The sequence below is a fragment of the Sphaerodactylus townsendi genome, linkage group LG03, assembly GCF_021028975.2.
Source record: "Sphaerodactylus townsendi isolate TG3544 linkage group LG03, MPM_Stown_v2.3, whole genome shotgun sequence".
NCBI classification, from domain to species: Eukaryota; Metazoa; Chordata; class Lepidosauria; order Squamata; family Sphaerodactylidae; genus Sphaerodactylus; species Sphaerodactylus townsendi.
The window spans coordinates 30,902,157-30,915,737 of record NC_059427.1 but is presented as its reverse complement, the minus strand read 5'-3'; the positions used below and the strand labels follow the sequence as shown (position 1 = coordinate 30,915,737).

General features: G+C 47.1%; 1 protein-coding gene across 1 annotated transcript in view; it reads left to right on the top strand.

The window, feature by feature from the left end:
• Positions 1-13,581, top strand: part of MAGI1 (membrane associated guanylate kinase, WW and PDZ domain containing 1) — a 635,687-nt gene that overhangs the window by 499,132 nt on the left and 122,974 nt on the right. The window contains 2 exon segments of the mRNA XM_048488400.1: positions 5,328-5,385; positions 10,766-10,881. Of these exon segments, the coding sequence (XP_048344357.1) occupies positions 5,328-5,385; positions 10,766-10,881 (174 nt within the window).

Genomic DNA, 13,581 nt, shown 5'->3' with positions numbered 1-13,581 from the left:
TGGAGCACAACTCGTGAAATATTTTCTCTCTTGATTTTCAGCCAGTTCTGAATTACAAATATACACTTTGAGCAATTAGCCCATGTGTGTTTATATGGGTTTTGTTCCTTTTCAGTCTGGAGATATTTGTGTCCGTATGGCAGTGCAGTTGGAAGATGGCACACTGGATAGCAGCCTCATATTGACTAATGGGGAGCTGTTGGAGTGTATCAGCCACAATACAGATTACATTTTATACTGAATTGTGAGAACAAAATGAGGAACGGAGGAGGAGGAAGGCGGGGATAAAAATGCATCAGACAACATAGGAAGGGACAGCACAACTGCCTACTTTAGATCAGAGGTTCTGCAACCTGTGGCTCTCCAGATGTTCCTGGACTACAACTCCCATCAGCCCCTGCCAGCATGGCCAATTGGGTTGATGGGATTTGTAGTCCATGAACATCTGGAGAGCCACAGGTTGCAGACCCCTGCTTTAGATAAAGAAGCTTTTTGGTATGGGTGTCTATGTCGCCCTCTCTGTGTCTCTTTTAGGCCCCTTGTACACATGCAGAATAATGCACTTTCAATGCACTTTCAATACACTTTGAAGCTGGATTTTACTGTGTGGAATAGCAAAATCCACTTGGGAACAATTATGAAAGTGGATTGAAAGTGCATTATTCTGCATGTGTGGAAGAGGCCTCATGTGTGGAAGGGGTGTTTTTCTGCATGTGTGGAAGGGGTGTTTTTCTAAAGAAGAGCATGCTGATATGCTACTGGGACTGTGGTGGTGGAGCCGCTGCGGAGCTACAAGGGGGCGGGGGTACATCGTGCACCGGGCGCACGCCTGGGGGGCGTGAAAAATCGCCACCAGGCCCCTCCCCACTCTCCCTTTCCCTGCCCCCCTGCAGCGCCCCCATCCCCCTTCCCACACTTACCTTAGTTTTCCTTTTTCAGAACTTTTTCAGGCTGCAAAAGGCCTGTTTGCAGTAAAAACGGCCTGAGGAACTACAGTTCCCAGGAGACCTTGGGGCTCAGAAGGTCTCCTGGGAAGCATAGTTCCCATCAGGCCGTTTTTACTGAGAACAAAACCTTTTGCTGCCCTAACGGATTCTAAGGAAAGGAACAAATGAGCCAAAGATGCAGGAAAAAAAGCAATGAGGAAGGAGGGCGCCGAAGAGCGGTGAGCGAGGAGGCATGGGGGCGGAAAATCGGAATGCGCACTGAGCGCAGTTTGGCCCAGCTATGCCTCTGTGGGGGAGTAAAGTCGTCGTCCCTCTGTGTCAAAAACTGGTATGGAAAACTAGCATTTCAGGAAGTCTGCATTTGACCTTCTCTCTAATATGGTTCAGTGTATAAGGAGCTGTTATCATAGGAGAGCATGATGTTGTACAGTCATAAAGAGGGCTGCCCCGTGTAATAATTATCTTCTGGATAGGCAGCCTGAATTCAGACATAAAGCAAACCAGTTAAACTAACTGTGGTTAGTGAGATTGTTTGAACACAGGCCTCTCCACTGATCAATATCTACCTGTTTTCTGAGTCTGGCTTATTAACTTTAACTGTGGTTTTTCTTGATGTACGAATGCCTGCAGCCAGGCTTAATTCTGGCTTGTTTCTCAGTGCTACCTTTGTACTTCCCCAGCCACCGTGATGCCAGACCACAGCAAAAGCTACGAAGCCAGAATTTATTGCTGCAAACTGGGATTTGAATGATCTGCCCATCAAATCCTAGCGTCGTAAGCTAGCCAATGTTTAAATAAACCACAGCTTTGTGTTATGTCTGAACTGAGCCACAAATGTGTACAGAACTCTTACTGGAGATTCAAAATCAACCGCCCTTCGTCTTGGTTTGTTGGTTTTACGTCGCCAGGGAAAACAAATATGTACTTTGAAAACGATGGGTTCATTTCTGCACTGAAAGACATGCTCTTTCCATGCAGACTTGACAACCTACGGTTGCCACCAATTTGGTATGCCCCTGGAGAGCAAGTGATGGATTAGTATGTGTCGAATTACTTGTGAATGCCTTCTTTGTAAACAGATGTGGGGGGGGGGTGTTGGATCATACAGCCACCCTCCTTTATACCACCATGCAGTCATCACCCCTCATAAGGTTTTAAGACACGAGAGTAAGTTTCTTTGAATAGGTCTCTTGAAAAAGTTTCAAGTTTCAATAGTGTCTGCCAGGTGCAAACATGGTGGCAGGAGGGGGGAAAAAGCTGCTGCATCACCAATATCACTACATCACTGCCACAGAAAGCCCAGAAGTGATGCGGGATAGCTCTAGTTTCCAGTGATTCCTAGAGCTACATGTGACGAATGCCCTTATAAGGCATTCAGTTTCCAGGGTGAGAGTCTGCCCTAAAGGGGTTAAGCCCTCTAGCCAATCAGGGCTGGCCAGACTCTCACCCTGGAAACTGAATGCCTTTAGGGCAGACTCTCATCCTGGAAACTGAATGCCTTATAAGGGCATTCGTCACACTACTCTACATCCCCAGAAGTGAAATAGTGATGTTGCTGATACCATACCCCCAAAGCTGCAATCCTCCAACTGGTTGCCAAGAACAGCCTGGCAACCAGGGTTGTATCTAGGATAAATAGAGCTTGGGGAAAGCAGTGAATCTATGCCCTCCCATGGTGTGGCTGCTGGCAGCCTGCGGGGAGAAAGGGGGGGGGGGGCAGACACTCCCACTGCCTGGAGAAAAGGCCCCCATCCTCTAGCCTCCTTTCCCACGGCTGCTCCAGAAGGGAGCCTGTGGCCAGCTCCTCAGGCTGCGTGGGTAGGCCACAGCTGGGCTCTCAAGCTCCAGCCCAGCTTCTCAGCTCCCCAGGAGTAGCTGCTGCAGCCTCCAAGATCAGGCCTGGGGGCACAAGCAGCACTGATCCAGAGTGACAGCTTCCCAAAGGGGCTTACCAGTTTGTCCGCCAGACGCAGGTGAGGAAGGTGGCTGCCAGAGGCGACGCTGGGTGGGCATGGAGCAGTGGCTGCCCCCTTCTGTCTTGGCAGCCTGTCCCTCTCTGCAAACTACTCACACCAGGGATTTCTTGGCCTGCAGCTGGGCCTACCATTGCGCAGCCTCTCCCAGCACAGAGACTTCTGCTCAAGGGTCCTGCGGCCACTTCAGCACAGATGCTCTGACCAGGATGGGGGATGGTGCCTCTCCTCAGCCTTCATTTGCTCCCTTTCCCACTGCTCCAGCTAGAAGAGCTGCATTTGCTGGGAATGGTGGCACCCCTCTGCTCTTGGTGCTGGCCCAGCGGGGCTCTTTCTCGGCCTTGCCCGCTGCCAACTGTGCTGCTTGGGCCAGCACTTCAAGTGCCAGTCTTCTGCCACAGCAGCTAAGAATAGGTGGGGGTGCTTGCAGGGCTCAGGGTCAGGTTGCAGAGTGCAACTGTTCATTTTCGCACCTCTCGTTCACTGTCTGGTGAGGCCTGTCTGCCCTCAGCCCAGCAGAGTGGGGCTGCTGTGCTGGACAGACCGCTTGGGGGGCTCCTGCCCGCACCCTGCTCAGGCACCCACTCGGGGGGCTCCTGCCCACACCCTGCTCAGGCACCCGCTTAGACTGGCTTAGCAGACGTGGGTCAAAGGGCACCTCAACAGCCGGTCTGGCCTCTTGGAAAGCTCAGATGGCTGGCGGCTCCTCTCCCTCCTGCTGGCCAAAGGACTCATCGTCCCCAGCTTGCCCGCTTGGCTGCGAGGAATGGGCCACAATGCACCCCCCATGTGACCAATGCCAATGATGCCTGGGCCAAATGACCCCCATCTCTCCCCCCCCCCCCACAAAGATACACGAGTGCTGGCAACTCTAGTATTTGTAGCCTTCTGTCTCCTTTTTCTTTCATTGACGGAAAGGTGTTTTTTTTTAAGCGAACTCAGATGTATCCTCGGTTGGTGTGTCTTCATTGACTAATTATGGCATATAGAAGTATTTACGCCCCCAGCTTAACAATCCTGCTGGTGTCAAGCTGGGCACCTTTCCTGAGCTTTCTCCCATCTCTCGTTGCTGCATTTATCCCCTTGCAGTTGCTTTAAAATAAAATAAAAAAACACTTTATTGTGTGATTAAGGGATAATGATTCTGTGACAAGTTTTGTAACATGATAAAATGACTGCACGTGCACAGAGACTTCTGCCGTCGGTGCCGAGATTCTAATTCGTGTCGGTTATGATAAGAAATATTAAACGCCTTGATAAGAGTCAAAAGACACTTGCTGCGAATCGGGCCTTGTTAGCAACATGCTGAGAACTGTTTGGTGCCTCTAATTAAACGTAACCTGAGCAGTTTCTATCAACTGGGTATGTTGGGGTGGATGCAAACACCAGTGTTTCCATAGGACAGTGACGAGGAGATCACTGGGGTGAAGAATTTAACTGACTGTTGAAGAACGTGACATGTCAGCAATGGCTTGGGTACCATCTGGAATGTCCACATTTTCACAGATTCTCCCCTCCAGCCCAAAATGTCCCTTTAATGCTGCTCCTGGAGGATAGGGGATCCTCAGGAATAGCTAGGACAGGGCAGGAGTCCCTTCTGGAAGTGGGGGGGGGGGGAATAGCCTGCGCTTGTGCTCATGGCAAATCCAGGTGAAATCCAGTACATTCTGACCTCTTTCTCCTAAATTTCTAATTGTAACTCCACAACCCCGAGAGCTGGGAACTTTTTTTTTTTTGGGGGGGGGGGGGACAATTGTCATGATTGTCTGACCTTTACCACCCCAACCACCTAAGAAGAATGATAGAATGTGCCCTGGATCATGGACCCCTTCCGCACACGCAGAATAATGCGTTTTCAGACCAATTTCACAACTATTTGCAAGTGGATTTTGCTATTCCGCACAGCTTCAAAGAGCATTGAAAGCAGTTTGAAAGTGCATTATTCTGCATGTGCGGAAGGAGCCATGGAAACATATGTGACCAGATATTTATTGGTTGACTCTAATTTCTATGGAAGAAATCATTTAAAATTCAAATAATGTAGTAAGTCAGTTATAGTAGGCAAAAGAAGTAAATCGTGCATGATGAGTCATTCCTTCTTCCTAGCCTCATAGATATTCCAGCTGCTCCTGTTATTTTTCCTTCTTCAGTGAACCAAGAGTACGAACTGGGCAACTAGCACCCCTTAGCTCTGGAAGAGATGCTGCAGAGTAGGACCATGCCAAGCCCAGTGCTGATGCTTCCAGAACCACACCTATTAAAAAGACACTGCATGACATGTTGGGGTTTGGAGCACTGACTTTGCAGGCAAACCTAAAGTATTTTCAGTAGCCAAAATAGGCAGGTGTGCTAACATAATGTTAAAGTGTGCATGAAAAATAAGCAATAACTATTCATTTGTTTCCAGAACTACCTGCTGGTTGGGAAAAGATTGAAGATCCTGTATATGGTGTCTACTATGTAGAGTAAGTACGATTGACTTTGGATTCTTATGTGCCACTGTACCTCTATATTCTATATTCCTGAGATCTCCTTGAATGTGTCATCTGCAATTGGAAAGCTAGCCTCTGTGCTTGCTTTCTGGTTACTTGACTGTGGTGCTATGCGTTGATTTGCAGCGGGCAACACAAGCCTGTAATAGTTTCCTTTTTTAAAAAAAATAGCTTGAATCTGTAAGTGAAAGAAGAGCCTGTATCATGTGTTGCTATTCTGCACCCCCTAGTGGTCATTGTGAGGAACAGTCAACCTTTCAAGTCTGGTAGGGAAACTTCCTTTTCAGGACGCACGGAACACCTTGGCATCCCTTCATAATCTGACCTCTGGAAATCTAGCCTGTAATAAAGAAAACGTCAAATGGACATGGGCCTCAGTATCAAGCACTAATAAATGCCAGCCCAGAATATCCGCCCGTTCAGAAAAAGCCGAGGTCTGCAATCTGAATATTGTTAGGAAGAGGCCTTCCTGTTAACTGGATTCTTTTTAGAAGAAGAAGAAGAAGAGTTTGGATTTATATCCCCTCTTTCTCTCCTGTAGGAGACTCAAAGGGGCTTACAATCTCCTTGCCCTTCCCCCCTCATAATAAACACCCTGTGAGGTGAGGTGGGTGGGGTTGAGAGAGCTCCGAAGAACTGTGGCTAGCCCAAGGTCATCCAGCTGGTGTGTATGGGAGTGCACAGGCTAATCTGAATTCCCCACATAAGCCTCCACAGCTCAGGTGGCAGAGTGGAGAATCAAACCCGGTTCCTCCAGATTAGATACACGAGCTCTTAACCTCCTACGCCACTGCTTTTAGATGAACTGAAGTGTGTCAGGCATTTTTAAAAACTTTTGCATTTGTATCAGTATGGTTAAAACAGAGCCTATAAACTGTATTCTAAGTTTGGGGAGAAGAATCAGCTGCGAGGGGTCTTGCAGCATAAGGAGTTGACGAGGGGCAGGGAAGAGGGGAAATGAATGTTTTCAGAGACTTCTTTACAGCCCTTTCAATTTAAATGACAGGCCATTCCTTTAGATATCCTTAGATTCAAATTTATTTCCATCACTGACCCCTTAAGAATGACTTTGCAATTATGTGTATATACTTATGTACTAGGATGGCTTACAATATCTTTGTAAATAGATGTGGAACACAATATCCCCCTTCTCAGTTGAACTCCTGCCTTCTGTGGCTTGGGATCCAAGGTCAGCAAATGATATAATTAAGGGGTGACATTTGTTTTGCCTGAAAGATCGGGGCTAAATATTTTTCAAAGTTTTCCAGCTTTCATGCCAAGAGGTATCTCCTGCTCTTTCTGGGTAATGTTGTCTGTGTGAAAGACAGTATTAGTGGCTTGAGCAAACCTTTATGCACAACAAAAGATATATGTGCCTGCTTCTTTTAGGTTCACTTCTGTAGTGTAATTAGAATCATACAACAAACCAGGAGAATAAAACAGTGGCCAGGTGAATACTCAGAATTTTAGCTCATCTTATCATTGGTTTTTCCACTCCTTCCTCCATCTCAAATGTCAACACCCATTTATACATTTTAGCGAAGGCATGCTCATCATCTGTCCACAATTCTATTTCAAATTCAATCTTGGCAATTTTATTATCAACAGGTTGGCAATTTTATGATCATCAGGTTGGCCAAGTCACAAATGCATCCTCTGTAAAGGTGACCTTTATAAAAGCAAACAAGGAGACTGGGAAATAAAAGCCTTCAAGTTCCAAAGCCGTTGAGGGCTGAGGTGGAACCATTATCCTCCTGAACAACTGCACTCTCTGTAAAGTAGTCTTATGAGAAGCAGGTGGAAAAGTGTAATTAAAATACACCAGTGATTTTTCCAAAAGCCCCAACCTTTGCAAATGTATGACTTTTCCCACCCTTGCATTTCAGTTCCTGGGCAGCAATGCAGCCATGTCTTTGTGTGAACAAGTAAACCAACTCATTCTTGATTAAAATGCTTTCTTCTGATCTGGAGGAACCAGGTTTGATTCTCCGCTCTGCCACCTGAGCTGTGGAGGCTTATCTGGGGAATTCAGATTAGCCTGTACACTCCCACACACGCCAGCTGGGTGACCTTGGGCTAGTCACAGCTTCTCGGAGCTCTCTCAGCCCCACCCATCTCACAGGGTGTTTGTTGTGAGGGGGGAAGGGCAAGGAGATTGGAAGCCCCTTTGAGTCTCCTACAAGAGAGAAAGGGGGGATATAAATCCAAATTCCTCCTCCTCCTTTTCTTCTTCTTCTTCTTCTTCTTCTTCTTCTTCTTCTTCTTCTTCTTCTTCTTCTTCTTCTTCTTCTTCTTCTTCTTCTTCTTCTTCTTCTTCTTCTTCTTCTTCTTCTTCTTCTTCTTTTTTCCTATTGTTCACAGAGGCCATGTGTGGTTGCTAACCTAGTTATACCAGCAACCCAATTAAGCAGTGGGGGAAGTTCACTTATTTAATGATGCTTGAACAGCCCCACTTCCTCCCTACAGTATGGCGCTAAAGGATTTTGCAAGCATGACGCGGCCAATAACCACTGCCAGGTTGTTGTTTTTGTCAAGGACACAGTGTTGGAACCTCTATGCTGTCATGCTGTTGGAATGACATTAATGTTTTGTCCTGTTTTCTACTGTTTCATTCTAGCAGAACGTCTAGGAGCAGAACATGCTTTTTTGTGTGTGTCATGCACCAAGTTTACTGGCAGCGGATCCCAGTCTTCCAGAGTGGTGCCGTTCCATTATTTTCAGTGGAATTGTGCCCAAAACTGGACAGACAGTGATTGTGTGTTTCTTTTTCATATGTCATCCAGGCGTGAATGACTAGTAATTTGGAAAGTGACATTTGGAGCTGGCACCGGCTCACTGAAAGCAGCGGAGACTGTAGGTGTACCTGGGGAAAATTAGTAAGCTCAACAGGAATTTGGCTTTTGGAAAACCTTGAATTAAAAACATTACTTGTCAACAAGATCTTAATGATTTCACTGAGACCGTTAATAGATTTGTTTCAGTCAAGAGAGCCAGTGTGGTGTGGGGGTTAAGAGTGACAGAATCTAATCTAATTCCTCCACATGAAGCCTGCAAAGCTATTCTAATTACAGAATTAGACCAGACACCATTCTCTCAGAACTCTCTCAACCCTGCTTACCACACAAGGTGCCTGTTATGGGATGAATGTAAGCCACTTTGAGACTTATTTTGGCGAAGAAAAGTGGGGACAAAAAAAAATCCCATCATAAATTTCTTCAAAACATTCTTTACCTAACTACTTCCCTACACTGACATATGGTGTTCAGAGACACCTTTAGTAGATGTCACCTAGGTCAGTGGTGGCAAACCTTTGGCACTCCAGATGTTATGGACTACAATTCCCATCAGCCCCTGCCAGCATGGCCAATTGGCCATCCTGGCAGGGGCTGATGGGAATTGTAGTCCATAACATCTGGAGTGCCAAAGGTTCGCCACCACGCACCTAGGTTTATGTTTTTAATCATCATTTGACGCCCCTTCTTTTGCAACACTTTGTCTGTGACGTATGCGACTTTTTGCAACATTTTGTCTGTGACTTTTCCACTCATCCATTCTATTCTATATTTTATTTTGTCGTCGCTTACACACGGTGTGATAATGCAGTCGGTTTGATCAGGCAGCATAGCAACATTGTGGTTTTGTTTCTTTTTAAACTCTGCTGAACCAAAGAAGGACTGAAAAATCTGATACCACTGAAAAGATGCCTCGGTGTCTTGCCATGGACCCAGAGAAACATCCTTCTTTCTTACCCTCATTTAGGGATGCCAGCCTCCAGGGGGGACCTGGGCATCCCCTGAAGTTACAACTGGGCATCCCCCGAAATTACAGAGATCAGTTTCCCTGGAGAAAACGGGTGCTTTGGAGGTTGAACTCTATGGCTTTGTATCCCACTAGGTTCCCTATTCTTCCCAAGCTCTATCCCCAAATCACCAGAACCTCCCCAGTCTGGAGATGGCAACTCTAACCCCTGCCTCCTGCCGTTTGCTGAGGGGACCTGGCAGCCCTAATCTTACTGCCCTAATATTACCGAGAACATTAATGATATTTAGCCACCATTCTCCAAGGTAGAACGTCGGAGATGAGGCAGTGGGAGTTATTTCTTAGCTCAATATTTTGACTCCTCCTGCAGGAAGACTGTGCCCTGTAGGTCTTGCATTTGACTTACCATATGTACTCGTGTATAAGTCGACGCGAATCTAAGTCGAGACACCTAATTTTACCACAAAAAACTGGGAAAACTTAATTGACTCGAGTATAAGTCTAGGGTGGGAAATGCAGCAGCTACTGGTAAATTTCAAAAATAAAAATAGATACGGTCGGGTGCTATTTGGCAGTCTCTGCCACTTACCCCCCATCTCACCAATCCCAAGGTCTCTGCCGCCGGCCTTTCCTCCCACAGCTTGTCCAGCTCATCCAGGTCGACTGGCTGTCACCTGCTGAGAAGGGAGAGGCTGAGAAAGCGGCTGAAAGGGGGAGGCAGAGAAGAAGGCAGAGGAGAGCGAAGCAGAGAAGGAGATTGAGAAAGCGGCTGAAAGGGGGAAGGCAGAGAAGAAGGCAGGAGAGAGCGAAGCAGAGAAGGAGGCTGAGAAAGTGGCTGAAAGAGGGGAGGCAGAGAAGAAGGCAGAGGAGAGCGAAGCAGAGGCAGAGAAAGCGGCTGAGGGGGAAGGCAGAGGAGAGCAAAGCAGAGAAGGAGGCTGAGAAAGTGGCTGAAGGGGGGGAGAGGCAGAGAAGAAGGCAGAAGGGAGGAACAAAGCAGCAGAAGGAGGCTGAGAAGCTGAAAGGGGGGGGGAGGCAGAGAAAGAGAGGCAGAGGAGGAGGCGAGAAGCAGAGGCAGAGGCGGCTGAGGGGAAAGAGCAAGAGAGGGAGAGTAAAGAAGCAGAGAAGGAGGGCTAGAAAGAAAGTGGCTGAAAGGGGGGAGGAAGAGAAGAAGGCAGAGGAGAACAAAGCAGAGAAGGAGGCTGAGAAAGCGGCTGAAAGGGGGGAGGCAGAGAAGGAGAGCGAAGCAGAGAAGGAGGCTGAGAAAGTGGTTGAAAGGGGGGAGGCAGAGAAGAAGGTAAAGAAGAGCGAAGCAGAGGCAGAGAAAGCGGCTGAGAGGGGGAAGGCAGAGAAGAAGGTAGGAAAGAGCAAAGACAGGAGAGGGGGAACGCCACACAAGAATTAAGTGGGATCCTCCCTCACGTATACGTCGAGGGGGGCTTTTTTCAGCACAAAAAATGTGCTGAAAAAGTAGACTTATACGCGAGTATATAAGAGATCTCCCTCCACACCACTACCTTCATCGAGAAACATAAACATCATACTTGCTGTTTATGCCAAGTGTTCCTTTACTTAATGTGCTACCTTTCTCTTTCAGTCACATCAACAGGAAGACACAATATGAGAATCCAGTTCTGGAAGCCAAACGGAAGAAACAGCTTGAGCATCCGCAGCCGCAGCCCCAGCCCCAGCCCCAGCCAGCACCCCCAGAAGGTTGGCACCAACTATTGTGAAGGCTGAAATCTTGGTTAATGTGTATTATATTCCATTGTGGTTGTATATTTATTCTTTAATTGGTTGATCTATGCCTGCCCCCAGCTGCCATTCCAAACACGTGCCCCATAGAACTTGAGACTAAAGTGAGCATGGATGATAAAGGAATATATTTAAACTTACTAATAACCCTGTCAAAGTTAAATAAAGTTATATAAAACAATTAATAGTAGAGCCCGATCTCATCAGGCCTCAGAAGCTAAACTGGGTTGGTACTGGGAAGGGAAATCTCCAAGGAAGACTGCAGAGGAAGTCAATGGCAAACCACCCCTCCTTCATCACTTGCCTTGGAAATCCCTGCAGGGGTCGCTATAAGTCAGCTTTGACTTTGCCCACCCTGACTTTACCAATAGCATTTTACCCACACCGACTTAATCCACAGCACCTTACCCACACTAACGTCGCCAGGATCCTTGACAACCACTGGGGTAGAGCTGAGCGACTGGATGGCCAGGCAGTTGCCCTGCAAGGGGTCAATGTTCTGGCCATTGTAGAAACTTCGCAAGGGGTCAGCAGCACAAACTTGGCCAAGCAGAGTGACAGGAATTGGGGGGGGGGGGGGCAATGATGGAGTTAAAACAGGGAAGAAGGGAACTGTATGGGAAGGCCCACCCTGTTGTGAGAGTCAGGCCCACCCTGTTGTGAGAGTCAGGCCTGCTCCTATTCAAGCGAGTGGCCTACTGGACAGGGCACTGGACCAGAGGCCAATCTGCTGGTGGTCCCCGGCCCCTCTATGATGCGGTTGGCCTCCGCGCGGGCCAGGACTTTCACGGCACTGGCCCCGGCCTGGTGGAACACCCTTCCTCCAGCTGTCCCGAGGGCCCTCGCAGGGACCTGGGTGGAGTTCACGCGGGGCCTGTAAGACTACGTGCTGTTCCACCGGGGCCTTTGGAGTTGCCAGCTGCGAGTATGGTGACCCCTGACTGCTCACTGGCTGGGGCAGTTACATAGAGGAGTCCCCCCCTCATTATGAGGAGCCCACTAAGGCCCCTCATGGAGGTAGGTTTTAAATTGGGGCCGGACGCCTCCTGTTTATTATGTATTATGGTTATTCGCTGTTTTTATGAGTTTTAAGTTATTTTATGGGATGGAGCCTATGTATTTATATTTGTATGATTGCTCCTGTTGATATTTAGATAATGTTGTTCACCGCCCGGAGCCCTCCGGGGATCGGTCGGTATATAAATTGAATAAATAAATAAATAAATAAGTAGAAGGCAGCCTGAGCATGGAACTGATAACCCCACCCGCAATACAATGCACTCAACCACACCTTTGCTTAGCAAGTTTCACCCAAACACTTAATGATTGGTTCCCCACCCTGGGACATGGACAATATACCACACTAAACTTTCCCTTCTCACTTAGACACAGTGTGAAACAGACTTCTCTCTGAGATACACCTCTGAAGATGCCAGCCACAGATGCAGGCGAAACGCTGGGAACAAAATCCACCAGACAACAGCCACATAGCCCGGAAAACCCACCAGAACCACATGATGAAAGATGTTTGGTCTTTGCAGATGTTCAGTCTTTCTGCCGGTGAAGAGCAAGATTTGAGTCCAGTAGAACTTTAAAGACCAACAAGATTTTCAGGGTACAAGCTTTTCAGAGTCAAACCTCTTTTCATCAGATACACTCTTACTCTCTAGTCTAAACCTTATAACCTGAAAATCTTGTTGGCCTTTTTGTCTGGTTTAGGACATGCACTGCAACACAATCCTTATTCTCCACACATATGTTTTGTAACACTTAACAGGCTATCTCTAAATGGAAGTGTATTAGTGGGGCGAAGGGGTTTTGTCTTAGCTCAACAGCTAGTGATGAAATGTGCAAACACTGGTAGCTGGAACAAACAAGAAGGTGTCTTCTGAGAAAAGCTAAGCTTCCTTCAGTTTCTGTGGTTCTTCTCTAGTTTCACAGGACCTAACTGCATTGATTTAGCACAAACCACCAGACATTTTTCAGGGGCAAGTGTGAAAAGTGTAGGTCTGGGACAGGATGACATTCCATGGGAAAAGAGGTATTCCCGAGTGCAGAGAAGTGCATAATGGGCCATTGTATCTTAGGTGGGCTTCAGTTAGCTCTGATCAAAGACCAGAGCGGCATGTGAATAAATAAAACATGCCCATGTAGGCCTCTCTGTAAGTTCATTCTCAGTGACCTCTGTGTCTTGGTGCATGGAAAAATGAAAAGCAGTTAACGCTAGGGGTAGCCAAAAATTGAGTTTCACCCTTGTGTGGTGGACACATAGTCCAGGTTGCTCCATGGGAATTGGTGTAGGGTCATTAGGTCTGCTACTTCAAGTAGTGCGTGAACAGGGGAGAAGTGAAATGGTGCCATATAGCAATGGCAGAAACTGGCTCATATTTAAAGAAAAAGAAAGGTTATGAAAGTGTTCCTCTGCTGACGGGCAAATGGAAGGAACCAGACCCATAACCCGAACAGAAGCACTCCAAGGAGATGAATGATTCCTGTGGTACAATATCCATCAATGTGTGGATCTTCTTTTGTGATTCTCCATACATCTAATGCTGAAACAGCACTGACTGCTTTGTGGAATGTCTTAATTAAAGCAACACTACTGTTCATTCTCCTCCATCAGGATTTTTTCTTCTTATTCAACACAAATGAAATCCA